The 21,042-nt window shown below is 51.0% G+C and overlaps 1 protein-coding gene across 7 annotated transcripts in view; it reads left to right on the top strand.

Annotated features, from left to right (window-relative positions):
- The window catches only part of FOXP4 (forkhead box P4), a 53,143-nt gene that overhangs the window by 8,378 nt on the left and 23,723 nt on the right, over window positions 1–21,042 (top strand). For 4 of the 7 annotated variants that reach the window (XM_017547238.2, XM_017547237.2, XM_037745267.1 and 1 more), the window contains exon 2: window positions 10,598–10,820. In XM_017547238.2, the coding sequence (XP_017402727.1) occupies window positions 10,614–10,820 (207 nt within the window). In that variant the 5' untranslated portion in view covers window positions 10,598–10,613. Of the gene's footprint in view, window positions 1–6,044; window positions 6,366–6,991; window positions 7,179–10,597; window positions 10,821–21,042 lie in introns of those variants that run through there. The other 3 variants (XM_037745265.1, XM_037745266.1, XM_017547239.2) reach the window with 3 other exon arrangements.

Consider the following 21,042-nt stretch of genomic DNA (forward strand, 5'->3'; position numbering starts at 1 on the left):
AAAAAAAAAAAAAAAATACCCTGCAGGGTCTGTACAACAAGAGTTCAGAGAAGACCTATAAGGACACTCTGACCCAAATCTAATTTCTGCACAGCTACTTAAGAACTGGTGGTGGAACTGACGCAGTGGCTCATGCCTGTAATCCCAGCACTTGAGAGGTCGAAGTGGGAGGATCACTTGATCTCAGGAGTTTAAGACCAGCCTAGGCATTATGGTGAAACCCCCTCTCTACAAAAACAAAAATTAGGGTGTGGTGGGATGTGACTAGTCCCAGCTAGTCAGGAGAATGAGGCCAGAGGATCACTTAAGTCAAGGAGGCAGAGGTTTCAATGAGTGAGCTGAGATCATGCCACTGCACTCTAGTCTGAGCGACACAGAGTGAGACCCTGTCTCAAAAAAAAAAAAAAAAAAAAAAACACTAATGGTGGTGAGTGATTGTTTTTCCCTTCTTTCTACCACTGAGGGTAGGCCTTTTTACCATAAGGCCTTGTGTCTCCCGGGGCCCTGTTTCAAGATGAAACCAGCCCATCCCTGCCAGGGTGAGATCCTCTACGATAAAGTCATCCCCTGCCCCCAACACTTACTCCCTTTGTGTACTTTTGTTGGGGAGGAGGGGCTTTCTTCCAAGAATGAAACCACACGCAGAAGTTACCCTTCTGGAACTCACCTTAGAACAGGGAGAAAGACGTGGAAGGATGCTGAATCTTTGCATATTCAAATGTGACTGTGTTTTGGATGCCCCTGAATTGGTGCCCAGGATCCCTGTGAATGCCACACTTGGAAATCATGTGGGGAAATGAAGGGAGGGGCCAAGGCATGTCAGGGGCAGGCTGGGCAGAACAGCCAGGGGCCCAGACGCGGCCATACTCAGTGGTTTGTCCTAGGCCCGCTAGAGCCCCGCCTGTGCCCACAGGAAACCCTGATGCCAAAGGCAGTACCAGAACCAGGTTCCAGATGGCCATTCAGGCCCTGGGCTAGTTGCCCCTACCCCTTAACCAGCAGGCCCCCCACGTAAGACGTCACTATTTAATTAGCTGTCTCTGATTAACCAAACTTGGCATTCGGCTCCTCTTGCCCTCATCTTTCCCAGCTCCGAATCAATGGCTTTGATATGCTAATTAGGGAGTAATTTAATTTCAAAAGGCCGCAATTAACAAGGGTGTTGTGGACATGCTGTAGTTAAGCGGAGTAATCTAATTTGCATTAGTAACAAGCAGGGACTAATTAGAAGCTTAATTAGACACTTAGATGGCTCTTATGTTTACTTTCTTAATGAGATGGAGTGGGATCTTTGGTTCTCTTTCTTTTTTCCCCCCTTCATTGTTAATTCTTCCTTTTGGTCTATGTAGTAGGAAGGGGTATTGAGGGAGGCCACCGTGCCAGGGCCTGTAGGAGCGTTTCAGGGCTGGAGCTAGTAAAAGGTAAGGTGGAGGAGGGTGGCGGTGGTGAGGGATTCCAGAGTGACTCTGGAAGTTTGGATGCGGGGAAGAGCACTGGTTTAAGAGTTAGGAGAGCCACCTGGTTTCAGTTTGGCTCAGCCACTTAGCAGTCAGGTGACCTTGTCAAGTCTTTGGCATCTTTGAAGTGTGGTTCCTTCCTCTGTCAAAATGAGCACAAAATTGCATGGGGGGAGGGAGAGGCTGTAGGAAAGCACTCTCAGGGACTCTGAATCGGATGGTTTTTAACAATAAAATATATTCACAAATTGTGTGCCGAGGCCTCGCTGCCTCATGGCTCAGCTCAGAAGCCACCTCCTACAGAAAGCCTTTCCGGAGCACCCCTTACTCTTTCCAGACTCCATGGTCCGTCTCCAGTGTCTAACATAACCTTTGTAAAGCTGTGTGTGCTGTGTAAGGCAGAAGTTCTCAATCCTGGTGCCACTGGGAATGTAGAATGCTTGGAAAGCTTTTTAAAATATCCACCCCTGGGTCCCGTTCCCTGAAGAGTCTGATTTAATTGACCTAGGGCGGGCCATAGGTATGGGTTTGTTTGTTTGTTTGAAGCTCCCCAGGTGATTCCGATGTTTAGAAGGAAAGCTTACCTGCCCGTTAGTCTCTCTCCATTTCAAGTCCCTCAAAAGCAAGGTCTGCGTTTTAATCACCTCCGTTTGCTCCAACCCCAGTGCCCACCGTGCTCAGTATCAGCTGCAGCTGAAAGCTCCCTGCCCCACTCTGAGCTTAAGGAGCTCACCCAGACTTGGCAGGGCCTGTAGTGTTGAGTGGTGAATGCCTTATTCAGGCTCTGAGAATCTCCTGGAGAAGGGGCTGCGGAGAATTGAGGGAAATGGCTAAAAAGGTAAGGGCCTGAGGGTCTTACGAGATGTGGCTGCCTTGTGAAGGGAGAATTGGACAAAATTGGTATAAATTTTATGGGCATCAATTAGGGAATAAACCTATCAAGAGCCTTAAAAATACACAGTTCCACCTTCTAAACATGTATTCGAAGCAAATAGTCAAAAATGTAGAGTATCCTGTTCCCATAAAGGTGTTTACTGCAGAGTCATAGTAAAACATAGCTAACAGCCTAGATGTCTAACTCTAGGGGATTGGCTCTATACATTCTGGAAAATGCCGCCCATTCAAGCAACTGTGTGACCATTAAAAACTGTTGCCTAAAATATTTGATGGCATGTGGAAATGCTTATGATAGTAAGCGGTGAGTGGAAAAAGAGGAAAATTCCAACCATGTACAGATTATGACCCCAATTTCACTTTTTAAATGTTTATATGCCAGAAGAGAGAGAGAGTGGCTTGACTGGAAAGGCTGTATATCCCAAAGGGCTAGATCTCTGGGTGGTAGGATTATGAGTACTCCACTTTTTCTTATTCTTTTGTTTGTTTGTTTCAAAATTTTCTACCAGGATATCTCTTACTTTTAGGGTTCAGGAATAGAGCTCTTTGGAACTTGGGAGAGGACCTGGAACAGATGGCACAGGATGGCGGCTCACCTTCCAAATCAAAGGCTTTGCTGCAGCCTTTCACACGGGAATGTCTTTGCCCTGCCCCTTGCACTGAGCTGCTCTGAGCGCCAAAGGGTTGTGCTAAAAGGCCTGGAATGGTCCTTAGAGTTTGGGGTAGGTAGCTTCTAGGATGTCACAGTCATTTAGGGAGACTCCTAGGCCAGGAACTCAGGCAGAGGTGGGGGTACAGAGTGAAGCCCAGGGTGCCACCCTCTGACCCACACAACAGGGAGTGCTAAAGGAGGGCAGGGTCTTGGAGAGGGATTAAATCTACTCTGGAACCCACAGAACCCCATGTGCTTGGGGAGAGAAGCTGCTGGGATGATCAGGGGAGCCAAGCAGTACGTGACTCACATCACCCAGCTCTGGCTATAGAATGAGCCATAGCCACATTCTAACCCACACTGTAGGGTCTTGCCTCACTTTCTTCAATGCTGAACCAAGGGCAGGGGGAGGGGTTGGAATCAATTTTTAAACCATAGCCCACTCAGAGGTGGGCTGTAGCAGGACTTTCTGGACTCCCATAACTACAGTAGCTACCCTGCTCCAAACGTCTTCCTCATGCAGTGTGATCTGATACCACAGCAACCCTGGAAGAAGGTGTATTGGCATTAGCCCCATGTTACAGATAAGGAAACCAAGGCTCAGACTGGTGACCTCATCCCTCAACATCACAAAGGTAGTAAGAGGCCAGGAAGGGTTAGCAGGTCATCTGGCAAATGAGTGGCTGGCTAAGTAATCCAGAGGCCCAAAGTGGCCGCTGCCCTGGAGCCCTCCCCTTCCCTGGAGCCTAAAGCCAGAAGCGATTGGACCTCTGGGGCCAGGGCTGAATGGGGGAGGCTGGCCCCTGGGACTTTGGATTGGGAAGCATCCTGCAGTTACTTGTAGGACCAGTGCTCATTGCTCTGGAAAGTCCTCTGTTTTATATCTCTTGACACAAGTAAGATCTGATAGCAGGATAGCTAGAAAGAAACGGAGAAAGAAGGAACTAGAAGGCATCCTTGTGCTCTGGTATCCACATGTGTGTCTTTTTATATATCTAGAAATACATGTATTTCAAAGATTTTTAGTTCTGGGAAAGTCTGAAACTGGTGACCTTTCCTTTGTAAAATGAAGGCCTTTGTATGTGTTGTTTGCCCTGCATTCATTGTATACTTTGCCCAGCCAATACCTACTCAGCCTTCATATCTAAACATAAATGCCCTTTCCTTGAAAAAGGAGGCTTTCCCTGCCCCTCTCCACAAATGGGGACATGTTAGATCCCCATTTATTCCCTGTCCTGTACTCACACTCGATAGAATGTATATGACTTGGGCTTCTCCATTTACTTGTGTCTTTAGTCATCATTTGCACCCCCTTCATGGGAACATAAACTCCATAAGAGCAAGGCCTGTGTCCTGTTCTGCTGGAGTCTGCATACACAGAGCCTGGCACACTGTAGGTACTTAAGCATTGGTCGCACCAATGAATGGATGAAGGGTCGTTGCTGGTGAAACATGCTCCTGGACAACCATTAGAGGAGAGAGAAGCATGACTTTGTTCATGGCTAAAACCCGACTGGTTTTTAGGAAACTTGTTTTTAGGAAAAGAACAAGAGCCAGGTTTATCTAGAACAAACAAGAAGGGGCTAGGACCTTGGTTATTACCAGTTGCCCTTGCTGAGTCTTTCACCTGCAGTTCTCAGTACATCTAAGGGCACTGCTGTACTTCCTTGTTCAGTAGGACCCACATTTCAGTTTCCTTCAGGTAGATCCCCAGTGCTTAGCTTAATGGGCCCCTAAATACACGTTGAATGATTGAATGGGTTTTGGAGATATATCGTCTAGTTTTGACCACCAGGAAGCTTATAACTAAAGTCAATTGGAGCCCCATTGCCTGGGACAACCACCATCAGCATCACCTGGGAACTTCTTATAAATGCAGATTCCCAGACCCACACTAGACTTACTGAGTTAGAAACTTCTGTTGGGGCCCAGTAATCTGTGTTTTAACAAGTTCTCCAAGGTGATTCTGATGCACTCAGGTCTGCAACCCCCTGATTTAACGTTGTGGTCCATGATTCTCGCCTTCTACTCCATGCTATTGTATTTTAAGAAATCTTACCTCTTACTGCAATCTGCTTCCTAATCTGTGTTGGAATTATAAATAATAAAATAGTTGACTACGTCTAGTCCAGTTCTCCCCATTATTCAGAGGAGAAGAGAGAATTAACTTGCTCCAAGTGACTCAGTAGGCCAGGTGCGGTGGGTGGCTCAGGCCTGTCCTCCCAGCACTTAGGGTGACTGAGGAGGGAGGATCACTTGAGCCCAGGAGTTGGAGACCAGCCTGGGCAACAAAGTGAGACTCCCCCGCACCACCACCACTCTTAAAAAAAGCAAGTCACTCAGTAGTAAATTGGTGTTAGAGCCAGGGCTAGACTCCAACTTCCAGGGTCAGGCTCTCAGCAGGGCCACCTCCTGCTATCTCCCAGACTAGATTATAGGTTTCCAGAGAACTGGAAAGGATATCTTCTTACTTAAATCCAACCGCCACGCTTGCTCTGGGTACGGGCTACCTGTCGTCATGCCCACCCGTGTGTCCCTTAAGAGCTGGGGCCGCATCCCCACTCCAGCTGCGCGTGCATGTGTACGCCCGGGAGCGCGCTGGGGGCTGCCCCGCCCCCCCTCCCCCGCGGGTAAACTCCAGGCATCCATCAGTCTGTTAATTGCACTAATTAGAGATCGCGGAGGTGTTAATTGGAAAACCCTGGTATTGTGCCTGTTTGGGGAAGAAAACGTCAATAAAAATTAATTGATGAGTTGGCAGGGCGGGCGGCGCGGGTTCGCGGCGAGGCGCAGGGTGTCATGGCAAATGTTACGGCTCAGATTAAGCGATTGTTAATTAAAAAGCGACGGTAATTAATACTTGCTACGCCATATGGGCCCGCGAAAAGGCACAAAAGGTTTCTCCGCGTGTGGGGCTCCCCTTCTCTTTTCTCCTTCCCCAAAATCACCCCAGCCCGTGGGTCCCCCCTTTAGCCCCAGGGTAGGTAGCACTCGTCACTTCCGGCCAGGGAGGGGACGGGGCGGACTCCGGCAAGTTCCGAGGGCTTCCCTAGTTGCGCACTCCCCGGCACAGGTTCTTTGAAGAGCCAGGAGCCTCAGGGGAAGTGGGAGCCCCCAGCGGCCCGCAGACTCCCCCAAAGCGGAAGAGGCGGCCGCGGGTTTGACCCAGCTTCCTTCCGACGGCATCTGCAGGAGCCTCCGGGCCCGACTTAGGCTCCCAGGTGCGCTGACTCCCCCACGGGGAACGCTGAGGGATGGCGGACTAGGTCCTGCCCAAGTACAAGACCTGAGCCTCAGACAAGTCCTGGACCTGCCAGAATAACTCGGCCTCCAGTGCTGTCTCCATTTGCCCCCAACATGTGGTAGGAGAGGGGTATGGGAAGTCTGGGGTGGGAGATAAGAACCTAGTATTGGTGAACTTTAGAAAGAGTCCTGACCAACCCCCACGTCATTGTATGGAGGCAGAAAGAGCAGCCCGGTGACTCGCCCAAGGTCACACAGCTGAGCCTAGAAAGCAGATGGTCTAATTCTCAGAGCCTCTGCCTTTCTGTTCTGCGGGTGTTCAGCTGCTCCTTGCTGAGGACTTTGGTGGCTGGGGGAGGAGCATGGATGGGGAGGCTAGGGGTGTGTGGAGAAGGAAGGAAGGCCTCTTGGAGCTTGCCCCTCAGTACCAGAGGAAGCAGCTCGGGTCTACACTGGGTGGAGTCCACTGGGAAAGGGACCCAGCTGTGACTCCAGTGGACCATCAGTGCTTCCCAGTATTCACTGAAATACTGTGGCTTCATGTCCACATGCCAGACTGAGAGTGAAAAGAGACCTGCAAGACCGCCTATCCGTATAGAGATGGGGAAATAGAGACTCAGAGAAGAGAGAAGACAGGGCATTCACAATGGTGTGTGACTGAGCCCAGGCCCCTGCCTGCTCCCCTAGCCAGGGCTCAGGCTCCTGTGGACACTGACTTCCTTCTCCATGCCCCACACCCTTGCAGTTACAGGGCACTGATAATCAAGGCCTCCTGGCAGCACCCCACCCCATCCTGTCTCTAGCTGGCTGGGTGTCCCAGGCACCCAGATCCTGCTCACCACAGTGAGTCTCGACACCCTGTGAAGAGGTGAGCAGGAGACATGAGGCTGCTGGTGTGCTCGTCCTTGGACGGCAGGTGTCCCAGGGCAGAGGTGAGAATTCGGAAAGCTCTTGGGAGTACCTGTCATGCAGGCTTGGGGGTTATGTTGGTAGGTGGGCAGGAGCATTGAAGGAGGTGTATGGGTGTGTGTCAGTGGGGTGAAGGCCCTGGAGGGGGGCAGAGCGTGCCACATGGGAATTAATGCCATTCATACACCCTGCGGAAATGACTTTTCAAATGCATATAATCTCAAGCATGCAAATGAGAGGCTTGCTTCACCCTGTTTAATATGAATGATCGGCCCCTGAATAGCTATTATTATACACCACATTGCAGCAATTATGTTGTTCACTGGGTGTCGCTCTGTATCCCCCCAATAAGAAGACAGAAAAGAAAGGAGCACCTCTGTCTGCATCCTCCTTCTTCCTTTTTTCTCTTTTTCCAAACTTAACCGTCTGATCTGCAACTTTATGGTATTACTTGAGTGTTGGAAGACGGGCACTCTCCCTAACCCCAGGGAAGTAACTGCCAGATTCTCTTTCCTTTCTCCTTTGCATGCATTCACCCCTGAGGCTCTGGTCTTTGTCCCCTGGGGCCCAGGATTTCTCAGATCTCAGAGAAGCTAGACTTGGAATCAGAGCGGGCAGCTGCTCTCCACCACCAGCAAAGCCAGGGTTGGGGGAGAGGCCCCCCTCCCTCCTGTCTTCCCATCCCCCTCATGTAGCTGAGGCCCAGGCCTCAGCTTGTGGGGAAGGTGCTGCTGGCTGGGTGGTTTCAGGGGAGGGGGATGGAGCCCTGTGCTGTGGCTAGTGGAGGATGGTGCCCACCCCATCCATCATTTCACTGCCACTAGCCCTCAGGCTGACACGACCATTAAGGCCTGAGCCGGAGTGCTCAATCTCTTCAGAGCCATCTCTTGGAAGAGGTGCCCCTCTTCCAACACTCAAGTAATACCATCTGCCCTTACCCTAGCCCAGCTTCTCTCAGAAGTTAGGAGTGGAGCAGCAGCTGGATTGGGGGAAGAGCAAGCCCTTGGGAACATATAGAGAAATTCACAAATACAGGGCACTTGGGAGGCCACTCAGATTCACTGGGACAGTGACACCCAGAATCACAGACAAAGAGGGGCCACAGGAACAGTGATGTGGCTTCTGTGGACCCCTTGTAGATCTCTGTCTCCTCCCTACTCTGCTTCCAGCCAGGATGAAAGCTGAACAAATGGCCAGGTACTGGAGTGAAAGGAGAGAATTTGGGAGTTGGAAGGAGATGCTTTGGGGAAGGAACTAGAGAAATCACAGTCCAGTCTCTTTCTGCAGTTTCTCATCGGTTACCTACAAGGCCCTCATCTGTCACTTGGGTCAAGGAGACCATGTGGTTATAGGCTCTGCCTAGGCCAAAGGAGACCAAATGGGGGGAAAGAAACTGGCTGGCTTCCACGGACCTTACTAAATGCTCATGTGGCTTCTATCCCTTGATGATCTCTGTGCGATCTGGGCCAAGTCCTTGACCTGTTTGGGTCTCAATGTCCCCACCCTTACAATTAGGGTGGGTGGAGAAGGCGCTGATCAATACTGGGACCTGCTCTGTCAGGTGCCATGTACATGCTTGTTTTGTTTGTTCCTCCAAAGACTCAGAGGCTGGGATGAAATATACTTGGCCCTTTTAATCCACGGGTTCCATATCCATGGATTCAGTCTACCACAGATGGAAAATACTGTACAGTATTTTCAGTATGCAGGACCCACAGATAGGGAGGGCCAACTTTTGTATCCACAGGTCCCGCAGGACAAACTGGTAGGCTTGCGCATCTGGAGATTATGGTATCCACAGGGGTGCTGGAACCAATCCCCCATAGGTGCCGAGAAACATTGTCCTACTACAGACAAGGAAACTGAGAGTTAGGGAGTTTAAAATGTGTCAAATATCAGTAGTGGATACCAAGCATGATCTGACCTGTTTGACTGAATCCATGTTCCTGTCAAGGTACTGTGACTCCGGTGGGTAGTTGGGGAACCCCCAGAATTTGAGAACCGCTTTTCATACTAAAGATAGTGAAACCTTGCCAGGTGCAGTGGTTCATGCCTATAATCCCTTAATCCCAGCACTTTGGGAAGCCAAGGCGGGTGGATCACTTGAGGCCTGGAGTTAGAGACCAGCCTGGCCAACATCTCTACTAAAATTAGCCAGGCTTGGTGGTGCATGCCTATAGTCCCAGCTACTCTGTACTTTTGACCAGGCGCTGGGCTGAGGGCTTTAAAATGGAAGATGGAAAATGGAACCAGGGGTTCCTTCATTGCACACCTCCATGCCCAAGCCTAGTGTGTGCCTCCCAGTAGGTGCTGGGCAAGTGGCGGCCTTTTTTATTGTAGAATAATTATTGCTTTGGACCTTCTGTGGCCTGGAAAAGGTGGTCTGTCCTGGGATGGGAGCAAACACAAAGCCCATTTCAGGTGCGGATGGGAAGGCAGTAATATGGTGGGTCCCTAGTGAATAACTTTTGTCTTTTCTTTGTTGGTATAGGTTTAAGACCCATAGGGGGGCTGGGCGCTGTGGCTCATGCCTATAATCCCAGCACTTTGGGAGGCTGAGGCAGGTGGTTAGGAGTTTGGGACCAGTCTGGTCAACATGGTGAAACCCCGTCTATACTAAAAATGCAAACAAAAGGTTGGGCTCGGTCGCTCACACCTGTAATCCTAACAGTTTGGGAGGCTGAGGCAGGCGGATCACCTGAGGACAGGAATTCGAGCCCAGACTCCCCAAAATGGTGAAACCCTGTCTCTACTAAAAATACAAAAAAATTATCCGGTCATAGTGGCACACACCTGTAGTCCCAGCTTCTCAGGAGGCTGAAGTAGGAGAATTGTTTAAACCCAGGAGGTAGAGGTTGCAGTAAGCCGAGATCGAGCCACTGCACTCCAGTCTAGGTGACAAGAGCAAAACTCCATCTAAAAAGAAATTAGCTGGGCGGGGTGGTGGTTGCTTGTAGTCCCAGCTACTCAGGAGGCTGAGGTAGAAGAATCACTTGAACTTGGGAGGTGAAGACTGCAGTGAGCCAAGATAGAGCCACTGCACTCCAGCCTGGGTGACAGAGTGATACTTTGTCTTAAACTAAAAAAGCCTTGCTTCATGTCATTATTATAAACAGTGCAAAATCTCAACTGGGACAAAAAAAAAAAAAAAAACCCACCGAGAGGGGCAGTGCAAGGGCTTTGTCTCCTCCCTTCCCCACCCAGCACGAGGTCTCCTAGAAGTCAAAAAAACATTGAGGAATGTGGTGTTACCCCTTACCTCCAGGGACATCAAGAGGGGCCACACTCCGTCAGGTGTCCCAGGAGCAGCCTCTGGGAAGTTGAGGAGGAGTGGATGCCCAGCTCCTCCTGTGGTGATGGTTGTGTTTTTGGGGATCAGCAGTCACTGCACTTTCATCCTTGAGCCTCAGCCTCTCCCACCATGTCTGTCTTCCTCCTCCAGTTCCCGCTAGAGCGACATGATGGTGGAATCTGCCTCGGAGACAATCAGGTCAGCTCCATCCAGTCAGAATGGCGTGGGCAGCCTCTCTGGGCAAGCTGATGGCAGCGGCGGCGGCGGGGCCACAGGGACAACCGCAAGTGGCACGGGCAGGGACGTGACCACGGGCACAGACAGCAATGGTGAGATGAGCCCTGCGGAGCTGCTACACTTCCAGCAGCAACAGGTAGGAGCTGGCGCGCCTTGGGGTATCAGGGAGGGGGAGAGGGGGCACTAGGCCTCATGCCACTTCATTCTGGCTGCTGGAGCAGCACTCCCTGCCAGCTAGCATCACTACCATTCTTAAGACAGGTCAGCCTCTGAGGATTCCCTGTGCACCCTCCCATTCTGGTGGCCACCTTGAGCCTGGGCTACCACAGCATTTTCAAGAGAGAGAAGTGGGACTCGGAGGTCTGAGATCATGAAGCTTGAAACTGTCCCAGAAGTGCCAATAAGAAGAGACAGACACACACCTGGGCAGCAGGCATGAGATTGGCATGTTGGGTTGTTGGGCACTCCACTCTTCACCTACATACTGGCTAGGAAACTGGCTAATTGAACAGGGTTAAGAGAATGCTGTGCACACAGGGATCTTCACATTATTTCTGTTGCAAAACATTCTCCACATCCGAGTCAGCCTGGGCCTCCAATCCAAGCTTCCAAGCTGTGAAGAGAGGCCTAGGCAGCTGAGTAAAGGCCAAGAGAGTTAGGCAAAGGCAGGCCTCCATTTTTAGGACTCAAACTGGGAACCCCTGTCTGTGTCTTCTATTTCCTTTTCCACCCTAAAGTACAGAGTTCAGGAGTTTTAAGACCAGCCTCTCTGAGGACCTAGAGGCACTTAGGATGGGCCTAGATTTGGTTGAGTGATAACAGAGCAGCGGTTCATGTCCTGGTCCCACCCAGGGAAAAAGGGAGAATCACACTCGACAAATTGAGGAGAACCTGCCCAGCCAACCCTGGCATTGGGATTGTCTTTCTCTGATTTGACTCTGTTCCTGGAATCACTGCCAGTGGTGCTGGCCCTTGGGGGTCTGCTGGGAACATGGAGAAGCAGGGGCCTGTGTGTACCTCCCTGCTTATTAGTACCCCACTCCTGCCTCGTGTGTGCATACGCGTATGTACCACCGTGCCCTCATGTGCCCCTCTGTGGCCCTGCTGTCTCTCTCAAGTTCACCCGAGGACTCTGTCCTCCGTCTCCTACAACCCAACTTCATAACCCCTAAGGGCCTCTTTCCCACTATATTCCTTGGGGCCAGAAGTCAGACTGGAAGCAGCACCATCAGCAGCTTGGCACCCCTGCATAGAGCTGGTCAGCCAGCAGTAAAGCAAGAATTGAAGAAACCTGGTTTAAGTCCCAGCAAGCCCCTTAACCAGTGGCATGACCTTGACAGAGTCATAGGCCTTCCTGAGCCCTGGCCTCCTTGGCATCTCAAGTGCAGAGTTGTTAGGATTAGATGCAATTTGGGTGTGCGACACGTGCAGCTCACTTGTCGATGTGGATGTGAGCAGAACGGAGGACCTCAAAAATCACTTTCTCTTGCCAGTGGTGGAGACTGGAGCAGGGAAGAGCCTGACGCCCTTCCCTAGGGAGAGAGTCCTCAGGAGTTTGCTGGCATCTCCCATGCCTTCCTAAGCAGGTTGTCTGGGGAAGAGACCCACAGAGTCTGTGCCGTCTGCTGGGGAGAGAAGGTTAAAGGGCAAAATCCTACCCTTTACCAACATAATAGCAAAACATGCCCCACCAGGAATCCCGAAGGCCACCCATTTTGTATGGCCAGCTCTTCCCTCTCTGAAACAGAGTTATGAAAAATTTTGAATGTGGTGGAGGTTCGGGAGTACTGAAACTGGAAAGTTTCTTTTAAAAAATTACTGAACGTGAAGAATGAATACAGATCTCTGGATAACTGGGGAAATGTTTGGGGTGGGGAAAGACAGAACTGTCTGTACTGATCAGGTTTCTTGGTTCTGCATCGCACATGAGCCATGTTTTCCCATCTATATTCCACGTTCCAGTTATTGCTGTTTGTTTTGGGGAATATCCCACAGTCCTGGAAAATCCTATATCTGTTTCACAAATAAACTGGGGTGGGGAGTTGGAGGCAGGCAGAGGGCTGTTTTATCCATTTGGGCTCACTATGGGCATAGTGCCCAGGGCCAAGGAACATATTTGAGACTTAAAAAAGGTTTTCTTGGCTCCAAACTTTGAAAAGAACCTTGCAAACTTAAAATGACAAGAGTTTCAATTGAAATGAAACAGTCCATGGGCTATTCTCTACCCTCAATGTACGGATGAAGCTTTTCGGGGACCTTCAAGGGTAACATTTTCTGGTCCCCAACAATAAAAGTTCCTACTTGTAGGTTAAACAAGTACAGGAAAGAGAGCCTGGCCCTTTGGGTTCCTGCTCCTTCTCAACCCTGACCACAGAGTCCTTAGAGGACAAACAGATGCCTTTCTTCTGTTTGGTGCTTTGGGCCTTCGCGTATGCTGTCATCAAATCAGCTCACCATCCCTGTTAGGTCAATATGATTATTCCCATTTCACAGATGAGACAGCCATAAGTAGGCACTGACTTGTCGAGATGGCACAATAAAGGCTGCGTAGACCTCAGTCTCCCAGTTCCTAGTTGAGGGCTCAGCACACCTGCCCCTTTGCTTCTTCTCCATCACACAGTCCCCCTGGGAAATGGAGGCAGCAAGGCCTCGAGTATAGTGGTTGCTAAAGAAATGTCTGTTGATGAGTAAATGAGTGCATTTCATTTCCAACCTGAAAGGGCTCTGTGATGTAAAAGCAGCGCTGCCTGCTGGCCCTAAATAGCCACTCTAGTGCCATCTGCAAACTCGATAGGAAGTGGGGTGGGAGAGGGTCGCACTGGTCCCATTCTCCTGGGACCCTCCGTGGCTCTCCAGGCCCCTCTGCCTTTGTCCGTCTGTCTGTCGGTCCTTGTTCCCCTGCTCTCAGTAAACAAGCCCTGGAAATGCAATCCTGGCCTTTGGGAGTAATGAGTTGACAGAGAGGAGAGAGAGAAACAGGTCGAGTCAGAAGTCAGGCCCGTGACAGGACTTTAGGCTGAAACAAACAGTGCTGAAGAGGGTGGCCACGTCACTTTGGAACAAGAGCAGGCGCTTGTTTCCATGCAACCAGCAGGCTGGGAGCTTGTTTAAACAGAGGCTGGGGGTGACCTGGCTTGGCTTCCAGGCCAGGTTTGACTAGAGGGAGAGGGTCCTTGGCTGGCTGCCCCATTTCAGCCCTCAAGGCCCCAGCTTCCCCCTCCCTCATCCCAGCCTGGTCATTGGTGAGTGACAGAGCCGTGCCACCTCCACGCTGTCCTTGGGGCTTCACCAAGTCTGCAGTCTTACCCCCATGGGGAATCTGTCTATCCTAAGGGGAAGGTACAGGAAGTGCAGTGGGCTCTGGAGCAGTCAGTCAATCTGCAAACACCTTCAGACTTATTTTGCACTGGGCAGTGTGCTGGCCAGCTGGCACTGGCGATCCTCAGCTGCTGTTAAAGAATACACTAGACTGTAGACACACCCGCTGCCAATCCATCCCCTCCCTCACCAAGGCAAATGCTTCTACCACAGTGCCCCTCCCTGCATTTTTACCCTATGGGATGGCTCTTTTATTTGAAAGTTGCCCTGTGTTTTATCCTAATCTGATTTCACTTGTATGAAAATGTTCCCAGTGGGACCCCACAAATACCCTTAGGACTCTCTGACAGGGGTGATGGAGCCTAGAAGTACGTGTCAGATTTTGGGAGGGGAGGTCTTGGGGGCTGCTCTGGGTGCACTGGCCAAGTTGGGGCCAGGAGGGCCGAGCTGATGAGGTGGGGGCAGGCAGAGCCGCTGACGGTGGTGCTGAGGCCGCCTGAAAGGCGTCCTGGGCCTCTGGAGCGCGCACTCCCATTGTCCATGGGTTGCGGGGGTGACAGGTCAGCGAGGGTCATGGGAGGGTTGCCTAGCGTCTGGGAACTCCCATCGCAGTTGCCGTGGCAACTGGGCCAAATCCCACCCCGTTCACATCCTGTGAGGAGATTCAAAAGGGTTGGGGGGCTCTGCACATTAATGGGCTTTTAACTCACCCCCCTTCAAAGAGATGGGGGGGAATGTCAGGGAGTTGGGGGAGGGGAAAAGAAGAATGGAAGAGAGGTTTTTTCCTTATCCTCCCCCATCTGGCCCTCCTCTGCCCAAGCTACTTAAAGGGATGACAGCGGGGGAAGAGGAGGATTCAGAGGGTGCATTTTCCCCCCACCCCACCACACACACACACACACACACACACACTCACTCACTCACTCACTCAACAGTTGTCTTTCGTCTGCAGGTCTGGGGCCCATTTCTCTCCAGGACTCCTGCCTGCGTGCCCCAGGTCCTGTCTGGTTGCATACCTTCTGCATTCTCCTTTTCCTTCTGGAGAATGAGCCCCTCCTGTGCAGTAGTAGCCTGGGCATGGAGGGAGAGTTGGGGCCTGGACTCTCCAGAGGGGAAGCTTAGGCACATCATACCAGTTCATACCAGCTGCTGGAGAACACTCAGAAACTGCCCTTTCCTACTTGGCCTGGACACAGTGAGAGGAAGGCAGGTGGGAGGTGGGAGGAGCTGGGGAGTGCTGTGGCTGGGAGAGGGCTTTAAACGTCCCCCACGTTGTACCCCTCCCAGGTCCCTGTGAGCCAAAGGCAGCCCAGTTTCCTAAGTTGGAAAATCCCCCTGGGAGGGAGTAGTGCTAGGAGGGCGGAGGGTGGGGCTGGGACCTGGAGGAGGGATCTGCAGACCCCTGCTTTCTTGGGACTAAAAGGAGCCAGCCCACTCTACCAGCAGGAGAGCCCCCAGCTTCTCTCCTAATATGGAATTCTGAGCTCCCTCTTTTTCTCCCCTCCCTCACCTCCCCTTTATGGCAGAATTCTTGTCCCTGCTGATTAGAACTGGGGTTACTGAGGAGAATTTGGGGAAGGGAGGTGACTATTCCTTCTGAGAAAGGATTTATCTTGAGGATTGAAGCGGAGAAGGCTGCATCCTAGGGTCACCTCATCAGGGCAGAACTTGGCCTGGAACCCTCGATGGGAGAGTTAGCTTTTCCCCTGGGGGAGCATCTTTTTTCTGAGAAGACCCAGTAGGAATCTTCAGGAGGAGAACTCCATCCCCTGCTCCATTGCCCCCACTCCAACCCTACACTGCAGAAGTGGCTAGAGTGAAGCAGCTCAGAACCCAGACCCTGGCACAGACCCACTTCCAGAGAACTCCACAGATACGGGTGGGAGGGAAGTATGTTAGCCACCTCCAAACGCCACAAATGAGGAAAGCGATCATGGGAACTTTTACACCACCACCTCTCAGCCATCCGCCACCACCTTGGTGGTTTCACCTCCTTGCTGGTGGTCAGAGGGTTCCTTTCAGGCACTGAGGACTCTGGCCTTGCCTCTCATGACACCCTGCAGAGCTGGTTTTGGCTGCAGGAGTCGAATGAGTCCTGGGCTGCATCTTTGCTGGAAGCGAGCAGAGGCCGGGCACTGCTGGTGTAAAGCCTGCCTGAGTTTGAGAGCGGTGGTGCTGGGGAACGAAGAGAATGAAGGAGCCCTTTGAAGGATCGCAGCTCCCTCATCCACGCTGTTGAGTTCAGCTGTAAATTCTCATCTCTCTGAGGCCACAGGCTAGTTCCTTGTAGAGAGGAGGCATTTTCAAGGCACTTGGTGGGGATGGGGTCCTGAAACCGGGGCTGTACGCCCAGGATGTGAGTCGTCTCCCACCCACATGGGCCTGTCTCTGTCTGTGCATTGCTGGTTTTCATTTTAATGGTTCTAATTTGAGAATGCGCCTATGTCATTTTTACGAGGTTGGTGTAAAAAAAATTTACAGCCTTTTCCAAAAAGTGTTTTTTTTTTTTCCAAAGGAAAAAGGTGCGGAACAACTTCGGGGGTTTTATGGGCTCCTCTCCCCACCTTCCTTGTCCCCCTTCTCTGTGTAATTTCATTTTTATGTCTCTTTGCTGGAGGACAAAGCCTGGCTGGCTGAGAACTTTCCTCCACCGAGATCAGTGCCCTTAGTAGTCAGGGCCACTGCTCTCTAACTCCTCCTTCCTGTACCCCTTTCTTCCACCCTCTGGCCCCTGAGGAGTTGCATTTTGAGGGGTAGATGAAGAGGTATTCCTTCTTTACTTTGAACCAATGAGTACTTACTAGGCATCCATTGTTGACTAGCAGTAAGTTAAGTGTCTACCCTGAAAGACTCTATCACTTCCTGCTCAAAGTCTTCCAGTGATTTTTCAAGTGCAGAATGAAATAAAAAAATCATTGTCCCTATGTAATCTGGCCCCTGCACAGCTCTGGGACTTCTTCTCAGGCCACTCTTCTCTCAGCCACACTGGCTTTTCAATTCATAATATACCCAGCTTTTCCCACAGCAGGTCCCTTGCACCATCTGTTTCCTCCACCTCAGATACTCTCGCTTGGAAGAGTTGCCTCTTCCTGATGTGTCTCCTCAGAGAGCCCTTCCCTGGCCACACACCACAGAGCCAGCCAGCCAGCCTCTGCGTAACGCTCACCACCAGCTCAGAGTTTGTTTGCCTCTTTGTGTAGTGTCTGTCTCAGCCTATTAGAATGTGAGCCCCTTTAAACACACTGAGTCCCCAGTGCTGAGGACACTGAGTGCCCTGTGGGGCTTAATAACCAACCACTCATTCAATTGTTGCTAAGTTAATAGTTGTGCTATGGCTCTGGAGGTAAAAGGGATAGGCTTTCCTGGGGATGCTTTTCTGGTTTGGAATGGGGTGAGGTGGGCCAGCGTGCTCAGATACCCTTCTAGTCCCTCCTTTTCCTAAATTCAGCCAATTCCCAGTGAAAATTAATTATGGAGACAATTTAGATAAGACGGAATCCCAGTTTTGCCAAAACCAGCCAGAGGCAGACAAAGGAAGTTTGGAGTTTGTTTCTTTTGGCTGCCCCTCACCACAATCCAAATTAAACCAGAATGTGCTAGTACCTCCTCCATCCCGCCGGCCAGCGCTCGGTTCCTCTTCCCTGTGCAGAGCCCAGTTTCAGGTCTGGTGCATTCAGGTTCTCCTTTTGTCACTGTGTCCCATTGGGCAAATCATTGCCCATCTCTGGGTCTCTATTTCTTCATTTATCAGTGAACTAGAAAATTCCTGTTTTTTTACCCGCTAAATTGATATTATGACCCGCTACTAGGCCATGAGCAACAATTTAAGAAATGCTGGACTCAATACCTTCTAACACTTGGAGCTCTCCAGGGCTGTGGCCCATGCTCTTTGACTTCTCATTCTCAGCAGCCCTTCAAGCTCATCCCCCTGATTATCACATCCCCACCCTCCCGCACACACAGAGAATAAGGCTGGCACCGCAACACAGATCTGGGACCCTCCAGCCTGCTGAAAGGGCTGGTAAACAACCCTGCACCTGGCTTCCTGGAGAGAATGACCCCTCTCCCACCCCTCCCACCAACCCCAAATTCCCAGAACCAGAAATAGGAGTGTGATCCCATCCTGGAGGGGAGAGAGAGACCCCACAGCACCAAGACTTGTTTTTCTATTCATAGCAGCTCCCTGTTACCCTCAAAGCTACAGCTTCATTCTCCTCCATCCCAACTGCCCTCCCTGGATGCCATCCGTTATAAGCCATTTGTTCCTAATTGCAGAGATCCTGCTAATGACTTCTGAATGGGGGTTGGGGGAGGAGAGTTCAGCTTCATTACCGAGACTGAGTTCTTAAGCTTGAGGGGAAATGTGGGCTGGGCTGAAAGAGGGTTTGGTTAGCAAGGCCTTCTGGGTGGCACCAGGCAAATGACCAGGAGCTGCTGGTGAAAGATTAATCATAGTAATAGTGTTCGTCCAGGACCTACTGGGTACCTGGCAGTGTGCTAAGTACTCCGTGTGCATAGTCCCATGTGCTTTTCCCAGGAACCCCATGAAGAAAGTATGGGGTTGTGTTCCAGTTTTTTTGTGTTTGTTTGTTTGTTTTTTATTCCAGTTTTGCAGAGGAAGAAACGGAGGCTCAAAGAGATGTTGACTTGCCCCAGGTTACCCAGTATATGGTGGAGCCAGGACTTGGATCTAGATCTCTCTTGAAGTCCATGCATGAATGGACTGTACACCTCCCTTAGAGGAAAACTGGATGTCATCCCCAAACCACAGAGCTGGACATTTGGTTTTCAGTCCAAGGGGTAGAAGGAGGGAAAAAAGAAGGTTTGAGAGGCCAAATGGCTCCCTGTTTCCCATTCTGCTTAAGCCCCCCCTTCCTTCCTCCCCTAAGTTTTCCATAATGGCTTCTTCCTGGAGTGGGTATCTGAACATCTTACTCACCCAGGGCTGTGTTTGGTTATCTCTTGTTTCTAGGGAAGGGAAACTGAGCCCACCTTTCCCCTGGAGTTTCCTTTCTTGGTCTTCCTCCTCTACCTCCATCTTCACTTCCCTTTCTCACTGGAGGGCTGAACACATGCGAGGGGAAAGGCAGATTTGAAGGCCTTGCTGCACTCTGCATGGGATCGTGGAGACCCCTTAGTGGGGTAAACCCTGCTCTCCCACTTCCTAGCTGTGGAACCTAAGGCCTCAGTTTTCTTGTCTGTAAAATAGGGTTATCAATACCTGCTCCACCTAGCTCAGTGTTGTGAAGATTCAATTAAATGTTTGAAAAAGTGCTTTGAAAGTTGCAAGGCATATGTTAGCTGCTAAGCTTAGTGCTGGCTGACCGTATTCAGCCTAGACTAAAATGAGTTTTGTGAGTGGGTATCACATGGCTGCTGTATACTGGTGGGTGGCGGTGGGGGTTCACAGCTACATTTGACAACATCTGTGCTTTCAAGGAGGCCCCAGTCTGGTTGGCATCATCAAAGAAAGTGGGGCTGGATCTGCCAGAGTTAGGACCTGTTATTTCCCATGTCTCTTGGAGGTGGGTGGTCCAGTGATCTCCAGGCCCCGGTGCCAGGAGGCAGTGTGAACACATCTGATGCAGCAGCATGGTAGTGGTAGATGTGACCACCCTCCACATTCACCATGTGAACTCTCCCTTCAGATGGCGAGACTCCAGTTAGTGTTGCCACCTCCTCTGGGAAGCCTTCTCAGACTTCTACAGGTAGAAGGCCTTCTCTGAGCCCTGGCACCCACCCTCGATTCTGGCTGACTAGTTCCTTATCATTCGTTATAAGAGACTATCATCACAGAACCTGAGCTGTGAGCCCTGGGGGCAGAAGCCATGTTCTGTTTCTCTATATTCCCAGCATCTAGCCTGGTCCCTGGCACACAGCAGGTACTTCATAGATGTGAGAGGAGTGGGTGAATGAGGACCTTCATATGAGCAGGAATGGTGGGAAGGTGGGGGAGGGGAGCCTTGGCCAGACCTAAGGTCTTACCTGGCTCTCATCTGGCCTAAAGGGGAGGGCACTGGCCTGGGCAGGAAGAAGAAAAGGGGTTGTGGGGTGGGGAGGTGAGAAGGGCCTGTCACACGGAGGGAGGTCTCAAGAATGAGATTGCAAGGCCTTGTCATTTTTTTCCTGTAAATCATGTAATTTCATGCTCCAGGAGACCACAAAGTAAGACAGTCAGTAGGGAGTGAATTCAACTCCCCTGGCCACTTCCCCACCCCACCCCAAGAGACTGAGCAGGGCTCTGCCCCAGCTTCCCCCAGAAGCCCCTCCCCTGCTGCTCTCCCCTGCTCCCCAGGGATCTGGAGTGCTTCATCTCCCCACCCCAAACAGTGTCCCTTTTGGGTCGCCTGGGCTGGCCAGCCTCTCTGAGCCATCTTATTCCCCAACCCTTGCGCCCTGGCTTCTGATCCCTGTACCCCCTCCACCCTATCCTGCCTCCACCTTTGAAGGACAAAGAGCACTTGTCAGTAGACCTGGAGGGATTTGTAAAAGCAAGGTAGAGGCAGGGGCTCCTTCCTGATGACCACCTGACTCCCTGCCTTTCCTCACCCACCGCCGTTCCTTACTCCTCTTTCCACAGAGTCTTTTTACTTAAAAGGTCAGATTTCTGCTTTCCAAAGTGAATCTGAAAGAGGAGAAACATTCTGCCTCCCTCTGGAAGCCCAGGGCACTTCTCTGGGTGTGAGGCCCAGGGAAGGAGGTGGGGTGGGGGTGGCCTGTGAGGAGGACACCAATCTGAGCTCCAGGTTTGCTGCAGGATGCATTCCCGTCAATAAGCCAGTGAGCATTTAGATACCATTCTCAGGTAAACTAGATGTAAAGCCTCTGGAGGCTTGGCTGTTCTCTCCGGTGATGAACAGGCACAAAGGTGGATGTGTGTATATTCTTGGTACACAGTGGTCACTTTCTTCCCTTGTTGAACAATGGGTAGTGCAGCCATATCTCACCTTAAAAGGTTTTTCCTTGAAGATGCTTGTGGTGGGGTTGGAGAATAGGCGCCTATATGGAGGAAACAAGTGCGTGTGTGAACAGATGTGAGA

This window comes from Cebus imitator, unplaced genomic scaffold, assembly GCF_001604975.1.
Source record: "Cebus imitator isolate Cc_AM_T3 unplaced genomic scaffold, Cebus_imitator-1.0 Scaffold197, whole genome shotgun sequence".
Classification (NCBI taxonomy): domain Eukaryota; kingdom Metazoa; phylum Chordata; class Mammalia; order Primates; family Cebidae; genus Cebus; species Cebus imitator.